The 19,402-nt window shown below is 36.5% G+C and overlaps 1 protein-coding gene across 1 annotated transcript; it reads right to left on the bottom strand.

Annotated features, from left to right (window-relative positions):
- Nucleotides 1-563: 563 nt before the first annotated feature.
- LOC107623932 (protein yippee-like) lies at nucleotides 564-3,636 on the bottom strand. Its single transcript, XM_016326338.3, has 6 exons — nucleotides 3,524-3,636; nucleotides 3,342-3,452; nucleotides 1,706-1,749; nucleotides 1,431-1,539; nucleotides 1,281-1,336; nucleotides 564-948 (listed from the first exon to the last, which is right to left on the bottom strand). Exons 1-6 carry the CDS (start codon nucleotides 3,605-3,607, stop codon nucleotides 864-866), a joined length of 489 nt encoding a protein of 162 aa, XP_016181824.1. The 5' UTR covers nucleotides 3,608-3,636; the 3' UTR covers nucleotides 564-863.
- Between the last annotated feature and the right edge of the window lie 15,766 nt (nucleotides 3,637-19,402).

Below are 19,402 nucleotides of genomic sequence, written 5' to 3'. Positions count from 1 at the left end.
CATTATTAAAAGAAATGCATATTCTATTTTATAATAAATAATAAAAAAAGTGACACTATTTTATCTAAAATAAACATAACCACTCAGTGTATTTATGTCAACTAAGTAGATATAACATGACCGATTCAAAATTCAACATTTTAAAATAACTAGTAATAAATAGATAAGACTAGTAACAATAATCACAATGTCATTTTTATTAATACATGTATTCTTTATTCAATTTCTATAAATAAAAAAAATAAAATTACTAATATTTAGTAATTCTTAAATATTAAATTTAGTAAGTGTATATAAAAAAATAACAAAAAAAAAAAATCCTAAACAGCCCTAATAATTACCCCAAAAGATACCGAGAGCCTACCCAAAAAATCTGTCAATCTTAGCTGAAACTTAACGGACAGATCAAATTTAAAGAATTGATTTGGACAATTACTCGTGAGAACTCAAATGACAAAGTGTGAAAATCGCACAAGAGGAGTTACCCCATTAGACAAGACATTTTGAAGACTTTCATAGTTCATCCAACTATGGTATTAACTACTAAAACTGAAGAGCAGGAATTAGAAATTTCATCTTCCTTTTTTTCCTTTTTAAGATTAGAGTCAATAATAAGATAGATATACTTAAATTGCCAGTGTAAATCCACATTCGTTGAACACATGGTTAAGAGAAAATGAACCATATCATGCGAAAACTTCATATAACTTTATGATATGTGATCTTTCACTATCAGTTTAGAAAGTGAGACTCAGAAAACACGTTAAAAGATCTCATATAACCAAGTCATATGAAAATTTCAAATGAGATGATACGTGCCCAAGTTAAGTAATATACAAATGGAAATGGCAGGGTCAGGGTGATTAAGCATCATCAGCGTCACTTCCACCAGCATGAGCTTCATGAGTAATCCAATAATTACTTCCATCAGGACCTGATATCTTGTACCTGCCCAACAGGAAACAACTCGCGAGTATTGCTATGTCGAGTCGACAACCTAAAAGTTGTCGGACAACTTACATTGAGAGTAAAAAAAAAAGTACAAATACCAACTTTTGTTTCTCTTCTCTTTTTCAAAGAGTTTAATTTTGATGTACTAACAAAGTAAAATGTTTTACACAATTGTCCAATTATATCCGTTCTTTTGGATAACCATTTCCACGGTCAATGTAAAAAGTAATAATTTTTATAAACTATTTGCAAAAGTTGCCAATTTAAAGTTGTATGATGTAGAAACCCTGCCAGAGTTAACAATGCTTTCTAACAAAATTTCTACTCACCGCTCGAGCACCGATTTTCCTTCCTTGTACTTCTGGTTTTTCTCATGAGCAATCTCCTGTAAATAGTAACAATAATAAAAGAAAATGAATTAGAAGCAGCATAAGAACATGAAGAACCAATATGTTTGAAGCACTGCCTCGTAAGCTTACATATTTCCAACCAAGGATTGATCCGCAACCAACACAGAATATGTCAGCCACAGTATGCAATCCAGTTATCATCGTCCTCTCCTCTTTTTCTCCAACAGAAACATTCACACTGTCAAAGAATCAGAAAGTTTCAGCCTCATCCGCAAACAGACCTAATATGTGGCAACTTCAAGGATCCAAGAGGCAAGAAAGCAATGAATCACAAACTTCAAACTGTTTTGGGTTAAAAATTTGGTTACACAAGCTATACAGTGCCCAAATTAAGGATAACTTACACCTTGTTGAAAAGATAAGCTTTCCCATGTCTGGAATGGAAGGCCTGAATAATGACACAAGAAAAAAGAGAAGGCGAAAAAATATAGTAAGATTGTTTTAATGGAAAAAATCAATTTTAGAGATTGCAGCAATAGAAATTTCCATAAACATTGTAATTAAATGACTAAATTCAAGAAAATATTAACAGTATATTTCCTTTGAAAGATGAGAGTCCCCTCGCATGACGAGTGAAAACAGAACTCAAAGATAAGTCTATGGAGCTAAGGTGGATGCAACTTGAAGTTGACATGTAATGTAACTGATAGTTGATCAATTAAAATGCCCCTAAACACAATTGAAATTCACCAAATGTGATCATGAATATGCTAAAAATTCAAACTGAGAAACTGTGCCACTTTATCACAATTTATTTCCAGATCCTATATTCACAGAAAGTATCTAGATATCAGATTCAGAATAGCATGGATTTCCGCAGTTCGTCTGCATTTCAGTCCAATCCATTCTATTCACAACAAATGGTAAACATGATTCAAGGAATACAAACATACTCATTAAAAAATTAACTAAAAAACATCTTCATGATTTCTACATAAGAAGTTATACACAACATCTGAAACTCCAAAAAATACATCATACAGGAAAATAAAAATCAATCTCGAAATAAACATCCAAATGCATAGTTTTATATCTAATAGACTTTCCCGTGTGATAGTCTCTTTCGAACCAAAAGTATGGACTATGCAAAGATCCATCTTATCTGCTGCTTGAAAGTCAATGTTCTTTTATCCCCATAGAACCATTGCATCCAAATCCTATTATTAGGAACCGACTATCCTGACCCAATCCAACAAAAGTCTCATAAAGAGGGTAGAGGTCTCCAATTGAAGGGTTTTTTCCATGACTCAAATCCGACTAGTACATTGGATTTGTGTATATTTTGCATAGACCTTCTTTCTTTTTTTATTTGCATTATGTCAAAATTTTTTGGTTTTGGAACTAACAAAAATCGAATTCTAGACCTTTAGATCATAGAAATTCAACTATCATGTCATGAAACTACTTACCCCAAAAGCTTAAGCTTGCAGTAATAGGTACATAAATGGTTATCCTCTACGAATACCATGTTAAGAATAATCACTCCCAATTGAGGGTTCTTTTCAGGACTCAAATCTGACTACCACATTGGATTTATTTAAATTTTGCATAGATTTTCTTTTCTTTTCTTTTCTTTTTTATTTTCCTTATGCTAAAACTTCTTTTATTTTAGAGTCAACAAAGATCAAAGTCTAGATTTTTAACTCATAAAAATTCTGATATCATACCATAAAATTATTTCTCACAAAAGCTTAAACTTAAACTTAAACTGATAGAAAGAGAGAGATAAATTGTTATATCTCTAACAATACCATGTTAAAAAGCAACGCGTACATAGAACAAAACCAACATTGATCAAGTCAAGCCCCTCAAGTGATGACACTATAGCTACTCATTCACATTACATGGAACATAACAAAGCAATCAACATTCAACAACAGAAGAGCGAAACAACAAATGGGACTAAGAATCTGTTAAAAATGCCATCTACCCAGAAGAGTTTTTCACTGAAAAAAAGTGGGTAATCGATCAAAATGGAACCTTGGAGATGATGTCTTCAGATATGGCAAGGTGGGTGCGGCAGTGTTTGCAGCTATAGATCTTCCCTTCAAGATTGATCACAAACAACCTTCCCATGACTTTGCTCAATAACTGAAGATCATAGAAACGATGATTAAGAAGAAAATAATGGTTGAAACTTGAAGTTGAAGATGATGATTTACCTGTGCCTCTTGATATTGGTACAGTACACACAGTTGACAGTACACACAACAAGTTGCAACAGATGTGGACACAGAACAGAACATAAGCTGCTACCTGTGTTTGTCGGTTTCCTGGTTTTTCTTATTTTTTTTTGTCTAAATGTGTAATGATATATTTTAAAATTTGTTTGGTTGAATAAATTAGTACATGAAAAAAATTGGTAGAAGAGATTAAAATAAAAAAATGTAAGGGTGAAGTTGATGCACAATAAATAAAACATAAAATAAGAGATAACTGTTTGTTAATTGTTAGAAGAGGTAGATAGGAGTAGTGGAGAGAAAATTAAAACGGTTATCTCTCACGTTATCTCTTACTATCTACGTAGGAGATAACTGTTTCGATTCTCTTTCCACTATCCCTATCAACGTCTCCTAACAATTGACTTTTCAGTTATCACATCTTTTTGTATTTTATTTATTATATATCAACTTTACACTTTCCATCTTTTAATTTTTAGAAGTTTCTTCTCATCATGGAACTTTCCTTGAATATCGTACGAATTTTTTATTTTTCAAATTTAAATCAATTCAATTGGATCATAATTTAATCTAAAATTTTTTATATACTCTTTTTTAGTATTAATTGATTAAATATATCCATTTTAATCTCTTCTACTAATTTTTGTATACACTAATTACATGTTAAAAGTTTGAATTATTGATTTTATTATTATTTTTAAAATTTTCTTTTTAAAATACATGTATCTCGTTTTCACGAGATATGTATATATCTCGTTTACACTTTAAACGAGATATACACGATCGGGTCTACCTATCGTTTATAGTGTAAACGAGATAAAAAAAATATTTATTTTGATAAATATTTTTTAAATTATTTATTTCAATAATTATTATATTTATTTAATTTATAAAAATAAAAAATCCAAAAATATTTTGTACGTTGTTTGAAATTATCAGAAATGTCAAAAAAAAAAGAACAATATATCAATATAGGTGATTCTAGAAATATAAGGGTAAACAAAAAATTGAAATTATTTTTTATTTTAAAAAGATGAATTTGTTGAGACAAATTATACTTCTTTTTTACTTTTTTTATGTTTTAAAAATTAAATTAAGAATGAAAATCACCATGAAGCACCATAAGTAATTAAGTACTCAAAATCTCAGATCATGCATTGGTGGATTATATAAAAATAAAAAGATTTTTAAAGAAACCTTTATTTATTTATTTATTTTGTCTCTCAATTGGATATAATTTTCATTTTTTATATTTTAATCATATTTATAGTGCGTAGGTGTATCTTTTGCTTTATGTAAAGGGACACGTAAATAAACTAATAAAGTAAGCTTCCTCTAATTATAAATAAACTAGAGTGACTTGCGAAATATTAAATTAATAATAATATATAATAAATTTTAATAAGTATTATATTATTTAAAAATTAATTTAAATTTTTGTAAATTAATATTAAATTTGAAGGGTATTTTATTTAGAATATTTTGTAGAATACAAATTTTTTATATTAAAATTATACAAAAATTACATCTTTATTTAAAATAAGTATAATTATAAGATATTAAAATATAATTATATATAAAGTATTCGGTTGTTCGGAAAAATGGCGGATCGGGTGAGGCGGGGATAGGTGCAACCGGGTGAGGTAGGATCTAGATCTGGGCAGGAACTTTTAGGGTGAGTGGCTGTCCGAGTCGTTAGCAGGTTGGCGGGTGGGGCCACCTGCAAGGACATTTCGATGCTAAAGTTAGTGTCCGTATAAAGAGGCGGCTAATTAGGACAAGTAGCGTGACGTACTTCTGGGGAGGGGTAGGTCTCTCCCCATTTATACTCTGTACTCGGGTGAGTCCTCTACGGTTATGCTCACTCGTCTGGAAGCTTCTGCTAGCTGCTTAGATTTCTTCTGCGGTACGAGAGGTGACATGCAACTTTGAGTTTGGGTCGATTGACCCAGTGGGTCGGTGACTTGTAGTTGGACCCAGGGTCCGTAATGAGCTGGGCAGAATAGTGCCCCCAACGTGCCAACTGTGAAGCCAGAAGCTCGTGGTTGGCGCGTTCGAGCTACTTGTGCCCATTTTGGCCAAGCCTTCTTGAGCTTGGGAGTCAGTCAGTGGAGTCTGCACATCCAATGCGTGTGAGTTGCCCCCCAATATGGCCGGGGGTGTCGCTTTGGTTTTCGTGCTGAGCATTAAATGCTCTTTACGTTTGATTTGAAAGCAATGAAAAAGTCAAATTCACCCTTGTCTTTTCGTGTAAGAAACGGCTTAACCGCTTTAGTAAAATAATAAATTTTAAGTGTCCGGAGTAGATTCAAAATTTAGAAGTTTTAATTTGAAAATATAAAGGTGAAATTTGATTTCAATGAATTTTTCTGAGTTATAAAATGTATCTTGTCGAAAAGTTTTTGTAAAAATGCATACTGGCGCTTAAGCCGATAGTACTGGCTTTAGACTATCCAGTAGCGTGTTTTGAGAAAAATAAGATTTTGAAATTGATTTGTTGTTTTGAAAGGACAAAAATAATTTAGAATTGAAAACCGAACACTAATCTTAAAGGTTTTAGCCCAAAGTGGGCCAAATGAACCAAAAACACTTAGCGGATTGGATCGGGCCCAAGTGGACCCAAGTCCAACATATATATGCCCTGACTAATGAGCTTTGAGCTCATTTTCCATCACAAAGAGAGAGAGAGAGAGAGAGAGAGAGAGAGAGAGAGAGAGAGAGAGAGAGAGAGAGAGAGAGAGAGAGAGAGAGAGAGAGAGAGAGAGAGAGAGAGGTGATGTTACTATTCATCATCACCTTCCGGGAGCCATAACTTGAGCTACGGAGCTCCGATTGACGAGCTGTTTGTGGCTACACGAAACTCTTACTGAGATCTTCGATTCTAGCTAGGCATTGTTGGTAAGATTTCTCAACTCGTACTCCAGTTTCCAGCCCTATATTTCTGCATTTTTGGATTTGGTTTTGAGTAGATTTTGTGATTTTGCTTGTTTAGGTGTTCTCTAGTAGCGGGTAATTATTGGGCTTTGCCCCAATCACCGTTAGACAAGATAAGAAACCTCTATATCCTTGTAGTTTGGTGTAGTGTGAGCTTTAGTTGTTAATGCATGGTTATGTTGTATGTATGAAGCTTGTTTTTGGAGTTGGTTGTGGCTTTTGGTTTGGCTTTGGTGATTTGGAGCTTGAGGGAAGCTTGTTGGAGCCAAGATTTTGGTATTTGCATATATTGAGAATTGGCCAAGGTATGGTTTCGGTTTCTTTTATGTAATATGTAATGTTTCTGGACACTTAGGCTAGTTGACCTTAAGATAGGATTGAATGTTTGGGTGTATGTTTAATTGTATGTAAATTTGATGTTTGATGATAAGTTGTATGGAGGTGGATGATGAATGTTATGATTTATTATTGTTGATGAGGGTTTGATGATATTGATGATGAGTGGGAGGTTGATAAGGGGTATGAGGGTTATTGGTGTTAATGATATATTATGATGTTAGTTGATGTTGATAAGTATATATGTTGATTGTGGTAATATGAATGTTGATAATGATTGCTAATGTTGAGGTTAACTGATGAGGAGTATGAATATTGATTTTGATGACAATTGGTGAAGGATGTGAGTTTTATGAGGATAATGTGAGGAATAAACATTTAGATGGATTTGGTTAATGTTAGATATTATTTGGTGATGGTTATTGAAATTGATGAGGATTTGTAGTGGTTGTTGATGTTGTTGTTGGTTGATGATGATTATGAGTGTTTATGATGGTTTTGGATGTTGATGATTAAGGATTTTGACGGTGTTGAATGGTGTAATTGGGATATTATGGATGGTTGAGTTGGGAGAGGAAGGGTATGGCCTTTTATGTTGTTTTTGTATTGTTTGGGTTGTGATTATTTTGGTTTTGAATTAGAAGTTTTGGTAAAATTAAGGTTTAGAGATTTTTGGTGAACTTTGACAGATCATATCTTGAGCTACGGTTTTTGAAATTGAATGAATTTTATATCAAACTAAAGATAATTCAAAGAGCTTTAAAATGATATAGATTTTGTAGAAATTGAAATTTTTTAGAGAAAGATATGAACGTCGGAAGTTGGTGCCAGAAATCTGAAATTTTGTGATATTGCAGAATTGTGATTTCTGGTTTGTGTGCGCACGCACACACTGGTGCGCACGCGCACACTGGTGCGCACGCACACATTGGAAGGTGCATTTTGTTGAGGGTATTTGCACGCCTTGTGCGAGTGAATAGAATTGGAAAATTTTACTCCTGTGCGTACGCACACCTCTATGCGTACGCACACATCTTGAAAATCCTCCTGGGCGTGCGCACGCACACCCCTGTGCGTACGCACACTGCTCTGTTTTTCAATAACAACCTTGTTTTTAACTGTTTCACCTTTCTGACAAGCTTGTAAAATTTCATAACACTTACTTAAAACCTTTTTACCAGTTTTAGGGTCTTGAATCAAGGGAAAAATAATAAAGGAATAAATAGGGGTAGGGGTGTTCGCAGTGCGGTTTGGATCGGTTTTGAGTCAAAAATTCATCCGATCCGAACACTAATTTTACTTGCGGTGCGGTTTGGATTTGATGCATTTTTTAAAAAAATCCGATCCGATCCGATCCAATATGAAGCGGTTTGGATTGGATTGAATTTGCGGTTTTATAAATTAAAAAAATTATATACATATACCAAGCCTCAACATCAAATTTTAAATAATCAACAATGACATAATAAATCTCAACAATATCTTAAAAAATCAATAATAACATAACAATAGAAATAAAATTATAGGTTAGTTAAAATAAATAAATAAAAAATATTTTGAACATAAAATATTTATTAAATAATAATAATATATGAATAATATAAAAATATATAAAAAATTAAACATATTATAAGTATAATTGTAAATATAATAAAATAATAATATTATAGCACATTGTGCGGTTTGGATTGGATTGGATCGGTTATGAAAATTAGATCCGAAATCCGATCCGATCCAGCGGTTTGCAAAAAAGATCATCCAATCAAATCCGAATTAGTGCGGTTTTAATCGATTTTCGGTTTGAATTGGATTGGATGAGCGGTTTAATTTGGATCGGTTTGGATTTGAACACCCCTAAATAGGGGTATTGTTAGTTATGAGTTTAGAGCTGGTGACACGGGTTTGGAATGTTTGTGTAATTTCTAGCTTGAATTGGTGAATGTTGAGTTGTGAAGAGTATGGTTGAAGAGATTTATGAGGAATGGGAATGCTTATGATGAATTTGAAAAGTTGGAAACTGGTGATGTGATGGTTATGATGAGTTGAGAACTTGGAAAGGAATAATGAGGAAATTATTGGATTATATGGGAGTGTGCGGAGCCTATATCTCTAGCGTGGCAGATTTTTCTGCTGCATGAATAGTTGTTGTTGAGAGTGTGCGGAGCCTATATCTCCAGCGTGGCAGATTTTTCTGCTGCATGAGTAGTTGTTGTTGTTTCCTTCTCTGCTGCATGAAGTGTGCGGGGCCTATATCCCTGACGTAGTAGACTCTATACTGCATGAGTGTACAGGGCACTATATCTCTGGCGTGGTAGAAAAGGCTACATCCGGGAAGATGTGTCGGGTTGGCATTTACGGACCGACAAGTGATATCACGAGCCAATAGGACAGGCATTCATCATATGCATCTTTTAGGTGCTTGTTTGCTTTGATTACTTGAGTTTGCCTAATTGTATAATATGCCTACTTGCTTCTTGAATTAATTGTGATATATGAATACTACTTGTGTTTTACTTGCGTGCATTATTTGTGATTGTCTGGTGCTGAGGAGGTTAGGTAGGCGGTGGTGACGGGATCACACGAAGGTTAGGTTGGTGAAGGTTGTGGGATACAGCGGTGTGACTTGTTCTAGTTAGAGACCCCCTAAGTTTAGATAACCCTGCTTATGGTTTATGGTTTATTTTATTTATTTACGTTAAGCTTGAATATCTGTTGGTGTGAAGTTCTAGGATTGCCTTCGGTGTCCCGGAACCTTACATCTTACATTATTGGGCACTGTTACCATACTGAGAACCTCCGGTTGAGACAGGCGAAGCAAAGGAAAGAGAAAGACTAGCCTGCGTAGTATTACCAGGCACACCTCTGGCGATAAAGAAGAGAGGCCAGGCCACATTCTCGTCGGCGATACAAACATCGTCCTTGGGTGACCGAGGGGCTCTCGATAAGAGCACTACGCTAGCTACTCTAGTACATTCGCTGTCCTCTGGCAGCACAATGCCAATTCAGCCTTAAAGCCAGAATCTAGTGGTGGTTCCTTACCCTTACAGAAGAAAAGAGATCTGTTATTGTCAGCCCTCTATCCTCTATATTAGGCTAAGGCGCTCATTCCATACTTTGTTGTTATTTTTTTCAAATGCAGGTCGTAATTCACCTCGGTAAAATTGCAGAGATGGTGACAGAGCGGAGTATGATTCTTTCCTTGTTTATTTCTGTTTTACAGTTGTCATAGTATTCTCTCACCTTTTGTATATTTAACTTTGTTGCATTAGAGGCTTTATTTTCTAAAAACTTTGAGGGATAGGTTGTTGCTGTTTTAAACTTCAAACTCTGTTGTATTCAGTTTGACTAGCCGGCCTGAACTCCGCAGGTTGTGACTAGTGATCTTTTTGGTATTTTATATATATATATATATATATATATATATCTTGTTAACTTGATTATTTCCTTATGTATCCTGGAGCTATCTACAAGATTGATATGTATTATGTATTATGTTTTGTCCTGTTCGTGCTTACACGTTTAGTTATCGTGTGCGAACGCTTCGCGTTTTGTATTTCCGCTTTACGCGACTTTGAGCTTTACTCCTTCATCGATATATATTTGTGGACATATATTATATATTATAAGCTTTAGAATTGCCGTAACCTTTGATTAACTTTTGCTTTACGGCTAGAGGTAAGGCTTAAGGTAATTAGGGTGTTACATTTCGCGCTCCCCTAGACGGTTATCATTCCATACTCTTTGGCCCTCTCTTCCGTAACTTCTTCACTTTCCTCACACATTCTCTCCATCTCTCTTTGCTTTCTAAACATTGCTCCTTCGAAGTTCAACATCCCTCTGCGAATCCCACCATATTCTTTCTTCGTTCATACCTTCCATTCTGCACTCACTGGTGCGCAATCTTTTCTCTTCTTCTTGGGTACTGGTTATTATACTTGCTTTTGCCATTGTCTTGCCACATGTATCTTTTATTGCTTTTGGTGTATTTGGCTTCTTTCTAGCTTTCTGTGATTGTTGCTTGCCTAGGCTAGATTCACTTTCGTTAGCTAGTTTTTTTAGGGGGGGTACCATAGACGTCTTTTTCCAGGATTTAGACCTTGAACTAGTGCAAATAGTATAGAGTATTAACATAGCAGAGTATAGTTCCATCCTTTCGCTTTATTTCGAATTTTTGACCTCCCAAGTTGACTTAAGTGGTGCCCCCACTGTAGGTATGGTGCAGCAACTTGCAACATGCAATATTGTGGATCGCTACATTTGGATAACCTCTGATGTGAAGGACACGGCTTCCCGGGTAACTTGAGAGGAGCTACAGGAGCTTCGTGATTCTGGGGCCTCGTGTGGATGGGGCCCGGAGGAGGCGAACTATCAAGTCTTCGTTTTGGGTGATCGAGAGCGCATTTGTCACTTGAACATGTCGACTCCCCGGGTAGTTGATTGGATGTGAGTGTACAAACCAATGTTCACTACATTAGGTCTCCGTCTTCCCTTCTCTCCTTTCATCATCTCTCTGTTAAACCGTTATGATGTCGCCCCATCACAACTTTACCCAAACAGCTGGGCAGCCATCCGTACCTTTGAGATGGTTTGTGAATATCTAGAAATTTTGACCTCTGTGAATGTATTTTTATACCTTTTCTTACTCACTAACCACCCCCGAGAAGGAAAGCATAAGAAAGCTACCTTTCCTTCCAGGCTGTACAAAATAGGCATATCTTTGGCCTTTTTGAAGACTCTTTTCATGGTTTCAAGACCAAATACTTTAAATTCAGACCAACTTCGGGTTGCCACCTATTTGGTTGCTCGGGTGTTTAGTAGATCTGTAAGGTAGATAACGGAGCAAGAAAATGAGAGGATCTGGACCCGAAAGTGAGTTGCTGGAGTGGCGCGTTCGGCCTATTTGTCGGCGTGTCGATGGGTGGAGCCACCTGCAAGGACACTCCAATGCTAAAGTCAGAGTCCGTACGAATAGGCGGCTAATTAGGGTTAGAAGGGTGACATACCTTTGGGAGGGGTAGGTCCCTCCCCATTTATATCCTGTACTCGGGTGAGCCCCTTGTAATAAGGCCCACCTACCTAGAAGCTTCTGCTAGCTGTCCAGGTTTCTCGTGGAATGGGAGGTGACGTATGGGTCGCCTCTTAATCTGGGCCGGTGGACCTGTTAGGTCGGTGAATTGCGACCGGACCTGGGTCGTGATTGGGCTGGGTCGGAATAGTGCCCCAACGTGTCAACTCTGAAGCCAGGAGTTCGTGGTTGGCACGTTCGAGATACTCGCGCCTTCTTTGACCAAGTCCTCCTGGGTCCGGGAGTACGTCACGGGGGTCCGTGGTTCCAACGCGCGAGGTGCCCACATCCGCTGCTTGGGCGTTGCTTTGGTTTCTGATGAGCGGATAATTTATACCCTTTTTGGTATTTTCTTACATAGTTTTTAGTATGTTTTAGTTAATTTTTATTATATTTTTATTAGTTTTTATTCAAAAATCACATTTTTGGACTTTACTATGAGTTTGTGTACTTTTCTGTGATTTTAGGTATTTTCTGGTTGAAATTGAGAGACCTAAGCAAAAATCTAATTCAGAGGCTGAAAAAGGAGTGCAGATGCTGTTGCATTTTGACTCTCCTGCACTCGAAATAGATTTTCGGGAGCTACAGAAACCCAATTGGTGCGCTCTTAATTGCATTGGAAAGTAGACATCTTGGGCTTTCCAGCAACATATAATAGTCCATACTTTGTCCGAGATTTGATGGCCCAAACTGGCGTTCAAAGTCTGCCTAAAAATTTTGGCGTAAAACGCCCAAACTGGCACTAGAATTGGAGTTAAACGCCCAAACTGGCACCAAAACTGGCGTTTAACTCCAGAAAAAGCCTAAGCACGAAAAAGCTTCAATGCTCAGCCCAAGCACACACCAAGTGGGCCCCGGAAGTGGATTTCTGCACTATCTGCACTTAGTTACTCATTTTTCTGTAACCCTAGGTTACTAGTCTAGTATAAAAACTACTTTTAGAGATTCATTTAGTACCTCATGACATTTTTCACACTTCATATTGTATTTCTGACGGCATGAGTCTCTAAACCCCATGGTTGAGAGTTAGGAGCTCTGATGTGTTTCAATGGATTAATGCAATTACTACTGTTTTCCATTCAATCACGCTTGATTCTATTCCAAGATACTCATTCGTACTTCAATCCAGAAGTGCTAAGTGCGAGACACCCCATCATGGTGAGATCTATCATTTTACCCTTTTATGTATAGTTCTTGAATTCTTCATTGTTTTGTGATTGCTTAGCTATAGTATTGTTTGATTAGATTTGATTGTGGATACCTTAGATAACTTGTTCATGAAGATTTGCATTGATTTTTCAATGGATGGATTGATTGTGTGGTAGAAGAACACCCTATCTTTGGGTATTGCATTGATTTTTGGGTGTTTTTGACATCTTTGGCTTGTTTGGCCCCTAAATTCATGATAATTAGGCATTCTTTATGTCATTCAAAAAAGGGGGGCGTGTGCGCGCACTACGCGCGTACGCGCCCATAGGCCATTCACAGCTCCTGGGTCATTTTCCAGAGAGTTATGCCAATTCTGTGCCAATTTTGAGCTCCAGGCACAACGCCACTCACGCGTGCACGCAACTAGCACGTATGCGTCCATGGCCCCATTCGCGCAAAGCGCGCATGCGCGCACTAGCCGCGTACGCGCCGATTATGCCAGCTGCAATTCTGAGCCATTTTCCCGAGAGTTGTGCTACTTTTGGACTAATATTGTGCCTTTAGCCTGACTCCACTCGCGCATATGCGCACCTGGCGCACACGCGCATCTCGGACAAAATGCATATCGATGCGCAAGCACACCGTGCGCGTCCGCGTCGATCGTGCAAATTCAACTTCTAGTACTTTTCCCGAGAGTTGAGCCAAAATTGTGCCCACATTGTGCTGAGGGCACAACCCAAACGCACGCACAAGCGCACCTGGCGCTCGCGCACACACCTGCACACCACCACTTCACACGTACGCACTGTGCGTATCCGCGCCCCTGCTGATTTTTGCCCATGCACGCGCACGCGTGCATGGCGCGCGCGCGCCGGTCTCACGACCCAAGTACATTGAGAGCGCGCCCTTTTCTTTTCAATTCTCCTTCCCTCTTCTTGCCTTCATTTCTGTTCTTCACTTCTACCCCCTACCACTTCTACCACCTCTCCTCCGACCACCACCGGCGGCAACCACCACCTCCGGCGGTCCCACACCTCTCTTTCTCCTCTCCTCTCTCATACTCCTCACTATCTCCTCTCTCACTTACATCCCCCATTTCTCTTCTTCTTCTCAAGGTACTCTCACTTTTCTTTTTTTCTATTTTCTTGTTTAGTTCTCTCTTTTCCTTCTTTCTTTCATTAGTTGCATTCCCTTACTCTTCTTCTTAGTTAGTTTCCATTCATGTTTTGTTTATTGGATTTTCTTCCTTTTTTATTTTCTTATGGGTGTTAAAAGTGGAGATTACTCTTGCATTGATGAGTTGGATTGTCTTAATTGCATTCCCTTACAATGTGTGGTATGCTATGATAATTGATGTTGCTTTGTGGGATGTTACATTGTCTCCCTTCTCTAATTTTTGTCATAAAAAGGGATGCACACCAAGTGTTTGATGAAAGGCATACATGACTTTTTGGGTTAAATTTGACTTAATGTCTCTGGTGCGTGGCAGAAGTTAGGCCAATTAAGAGATTATAATATAATAGAACAGCGTTGCGAGTATAGCTCTTAACCGGCTAAAATCCGCCTCACCAATTTAGAAAGGTGTCACAAAAATTTAGAATAGAAAAATACTGGGAGTATGAGTCCCAGGTCGTCTCCCAACGAGTTGCAAGAAAGGGTGCTATTTTATTAATTAGGAATTTCCAAGAGAGTTTGAGTTTGGATAACGAGTAATTAAATAACTGTAAATTAAAGCAATAAAAACTAAGAATGATTATTAATATTCTAGATAAAAGGCCTTGACTGTGGGAATGATTAATTGGAAGTTCTATCCTTGTTGGGGTCTCTTAAGTGTAGTATTAAAAAGGTTGTTATTTTCACTTAGTTAACCCTTACTAAATAAAGGAAAGTCAAGTGATTGAGCTAACTCTTATTCGCAAATCCTAGTCCTCTCCTTTGGGAAGGTCTAGCGTTAGTAAATACAGAACTAGCCAACAACTTCCAGTTTAATCAGCACTTAAGCCTTCCAGTAAATACAGAACTAGCTTATCAATGCACGTGGATTTATAATTTTTCTAGTTTCACATGAGTAGGTACCCAAATTTCCAATTATTTTAGAATAACACATTCCCTTATTAACCCATGTTCCCGCACTTAATTGACACACAATTTCTATCTTAAGCTAACCAAAGATTCAATTTGGGATATTACTTATTTTTCTGCTTAAGGCTAGTAATGTGGTAAAATATAGAACAAATGGGATTAAAAGGCTCAAATTGGCTAACAAAGGTGATTGAAAGGGTAGGCTATTTGGGATAAGTGAGTTAATAAAATAATGGCCTCAATCATATGCATGCATATAACACATTAAATATTGGACATTGATGAGCGGATAATTTATACGCTTTTTGGCATTGTTTTTAGTATGTTTTTAGTAGGATCTAGTTACTTTTAGGGATGTTTTCATTAGTTTTTATGTTAAATTCACATTTTCTGGACTTTACTATGAGTTTGTATGTTTTTCTGTGATTTCAGGTATTTTCTGGCTGAAATTGAGGGACTTGAGCAAAAATCAGATTCAGAGGTTGAAGAAGGACTGCTGATGCTGTTGGATTCTGACCTCCCTGCACTCAAAGTGGATTTTCTGGAGCTACAGAACTCGAAATGGCGTGCTTTTAATTGCGTTGGAAAGTAGACATCCAGGGCTTTCCAGCAATATATAATAGTCCATACTTTGGCCAAGAATAGATGACATAAACTGGCATTCAACGCCAGCTTTCTACCCCAATCTGGCGTCCAGCGCCAGAAAAGGAGCCAAAACCAGAGTTGAACGCCCAAACCGGCACAAAAACTGGCGTTCAACTCCAAGAAGGACCTCTACACGTGCAACACTCAAGCCCAGCCCAAGCACACACCAAGTGGGCCCCGGAAGTGGATTTATGCATCAATTACTTACTCATGTAAACCCTAGTGACTAGTTTATTATAAATAGGACCTTTTACTATTGTATTAGGCATCTTTGATCAGCTTTTGATCTTTGATCAGTTGTATGCTATCTTAGATCACGTTTGGGGGCTGGCCATCTCGGCCATGCCTGGACTTTCACTTATGTATTTTTAACGGTAGAGTTTCTACACTCCATAGATTAAGGTGTGGAGCTCTGCTGTTCCTCAAAGATTAATGCAAAGTACTACTGTTTTCTATTCAATTCATCTTATTTCACTTCTAAGATATCCATTCGCACCCAAGAACGTGACGAAGGTGATGATTATGTGTGACACTCATCATCCTTCTCCTTTATGAACGCGTGCCTGACAAACACTTCTGTTCTACATGAAATAAGCTAGAATGAATATCTCTTAGATCTCCTAATAAGAATCTTCGTGGCGTAAGCTAGAATGATGGCGGCATTCAAGAGAATCCGGAAAGTCTAAACCTTGTCTGTGGTATTACGAGTAGGATTCAATGATTGGATGACTGTGACGAGCTCCTAACTCGCGATTGCAGGGCGTTAGTGACAGACGCAAAAGGATAGTAAATCCTATTCCAGCATGATCGAGAACCGACAGATGAATAGCCGTACCGTGACAGGGTGCGTGAGCATATTATTCACTGAGAGGATAAGATGAAGCCATTGGCAAGGGTGATGCCTCCAGACGATTAGCCGTGCCGTGACAGGGCATTGGATCATTTTCCCGAGAGATGACCGAAAGTAGCCATTGACAGTGGTGATGTATCACATAAAGCCAGCCATGGAAAGGAGTAAGACTGATTGGATGAAGATAGCAGGAAAGCAGAGGTTCAGAGGAACGAAAAGCATCTCCATTCGCTTATCTGAAATTCCTACCAATGATTTACATAAGTACCTCTATCCCTATTCTATTATTTATTATTCGAAAACTCCATAATTATTTTATATCCGCCTGACTGAGATTTACAAGGTGACCATAGCTTGCTTCATACCAACAATCTCCGTAGGATTCGACCCTTACTCACGTAAGGTATTACTTGGACGACCCAGTGCACTTGCTGGTCAGTTGTATCGAAGTTGTGACAAATTATGAATGTGTAATCACGATTACGCGTACCAAGTTGCTCACGTGCCAGGAATAGTTTGAGCCTGGACATCACAATTTCGAGCACCAAGTTTTTGGCGCCGTTGCCGGGGATTGTTCGAGTTTGGACAACTGACGGTTCATCTTGTTGCTCAGATTAGGTAATTTTCTTTTTGTTTTGTTTTCAAAAATTTTTCAAAAATATTTCTAAAATTTTATCATCTGTTTTCGAAAATAATAAAAATGTTTTCAAAAAAAATTTTTTTATTCAAAATTTTTAAGAATGAATTCTAGTGTTTCATGAAGCATGTTGGAGCCTGGCTGGCTGTAAAGCCATGTCCTATTCCTTTGGGAATGAGTATGTCAGGCGTGTCATGTCTGAATTACATGCTGAAGCTTGGCTGGCCATTGGCCATGTCTAGTGTTTTGGACCGGAGCTTTCATTGAAAGCTTGGCTGGCTAGTGAGCCATGTCTAATTCTTGGACTGAAGCTTCGGACTAAGAATGCAAGATTCCTGGAATTCATATTAAAAATTTTGGAATCCTTATTTTTCTTTTTCATATAATTTTCGAAAAAAATCCAAAAAAATTTTGAAAATCATAAAAATCAAAAATATTTTTTGTTTCTTGTTTGAGTCTTGAGTCATATCATAAGTTTGGTGTCACTTGCATATGCATCTAGCATTTTTCGAAAATTTCATGCATTCATTGTGTTCTTCATGATCTTCAAGTTGTTCTTGGTAAGTCTTCTTGTTTGATCTTGATGATTTTTTGTTTTGTGTCTTTTCTTGTTTTTCATATGCATTCTTGAATTCTTAGTGCGTAAGCATTAAAGAATTCTAAGTTTGGTGTCTTGCATATTTTCTTTGCATTAAAAATTTTTCAAAATTGTGTCTATGATATTCATCTCGACATTTATAGTGTTCTTGGTGTTCATCTTGACATTCATAGCATTCTTGCATGCATCACATGTTTTGATCTAAAAATTTCATGCATTGCATCTTTTTAGTGTTTTTCTCTCTCATCACAAAAAAAAAATCAAAAAATATCTTTTCCTTTTTCTCTCATCAAATTCGAAAATTGAGTTGACTTTTTCAAAAATTAAAAAAAAAAAAATCAAAGTTGTTTCTTATGAGTCAAATCAAATTTTCAATTTGAAAATCTTATATTTTTCAAAATCTTTTTCAAAAATCAAATCTTTTTCAAAATTCTTAGTTATTTTCGAAAATTCCAAAAATATTTTTCAAAAAAATCTTTTTCTTATTTTTGTATTAAATTTTCGAAAATAACATAAACAATTAATATTTTGATTCAAAAATTTCAAGTTTGTTACTTACTTGTTAAGAAAGATTCAAACTTTAAGTTCTAGAATCATATCTTGTGATTTCTTGTGAATCAAGTCATTAATTGTGATTTTAAAAATCAAATCTTTTTCAAAAACAATTTCAATCATATCTTTTCAAAAATATCTTCTTATCTTTTTCAAAAAGTTGGTTTCAAAATATCTTTTCTAACCTCCTAACTTCTTATCTTTTCAAAATTTGTTTCAACTAACTAACTAACTTTTTGTTTGTTTCTTAACTTTTTCAAAACTACCTAACTAACTCTCTCTCTCTAATTTTCGAAAATATCTTCCTTCTTTTTCAAAATTTCTTAACTAATTATTTTTATTTTTTATTTTAAAAAATTTTCGAAAAATACTAACATTTTTTTTCAAAAACCATTTTCGAAAATCACTAACTCTTTTTCAAAAATATTTTCGAAAATTCTCCCTCTCCCATCTCATTCTATTTATTCATTCATATCCTAACATCTCATCTCACATATCTAGCCTCCTCACAGTTGTGTTTCTTCCATTATATTACATTCTGTCTCCCCCTCTTCTTCTACTCACACAGGGATCCCTATACTGTGGTATAAAGGATCTCTATTATTATTATTATTTTTCTGTGCCTTCTTCTTTGTCATATGAGCAGGAGCAAGGATAAGAACATTCTTGTGGAAGCAGATCCAGAACCTGAAAGGACTCTGAAGAAAAAATTAAGAGAAGCTAAATTACAACAATCCAGAAATAACCTTTCAGAAATTTTCGAACAGGAAGAGGAGATGGCAGCCGAAAATAATAATAATGTAAGGAAGATACTTGGTGACTTTACTGCACCTAATTCCAATTTACATGGAAGAAGTATCTCCATTCCTGCCATTGGAGCAAACAACTTTGAGCTGGAACCTCAATTAGTTTCTCTGATGCAGCAGAACTGTAGTTTCATGGACTTCCATCTGAAGATCCTTTTCAGTTCTTAACTGAATTCTTGCAGATATGTGATACTGTTAAGACTAATG

This window comes from Arachis ipaensis, chromosome B10, assembly GCF_059453495.1.
Source record: "Arachis ipaensis isolate K30076 ecotype BB chromosome B10, ASM5945349v1, whole genome shotgun sequence".
Lineage (NCBI taxonomy): Eukaryota > Viridiplantae > Streptophyta > Magnoliopsida > Fabales > Fabaceae > Arachis > Arachis ipaensis.
The sequence above is the reverse complement of the archived record's forward strand: the minus strand, read 5'-3'. Positions and strand labels throughout refer to the sequence as shown.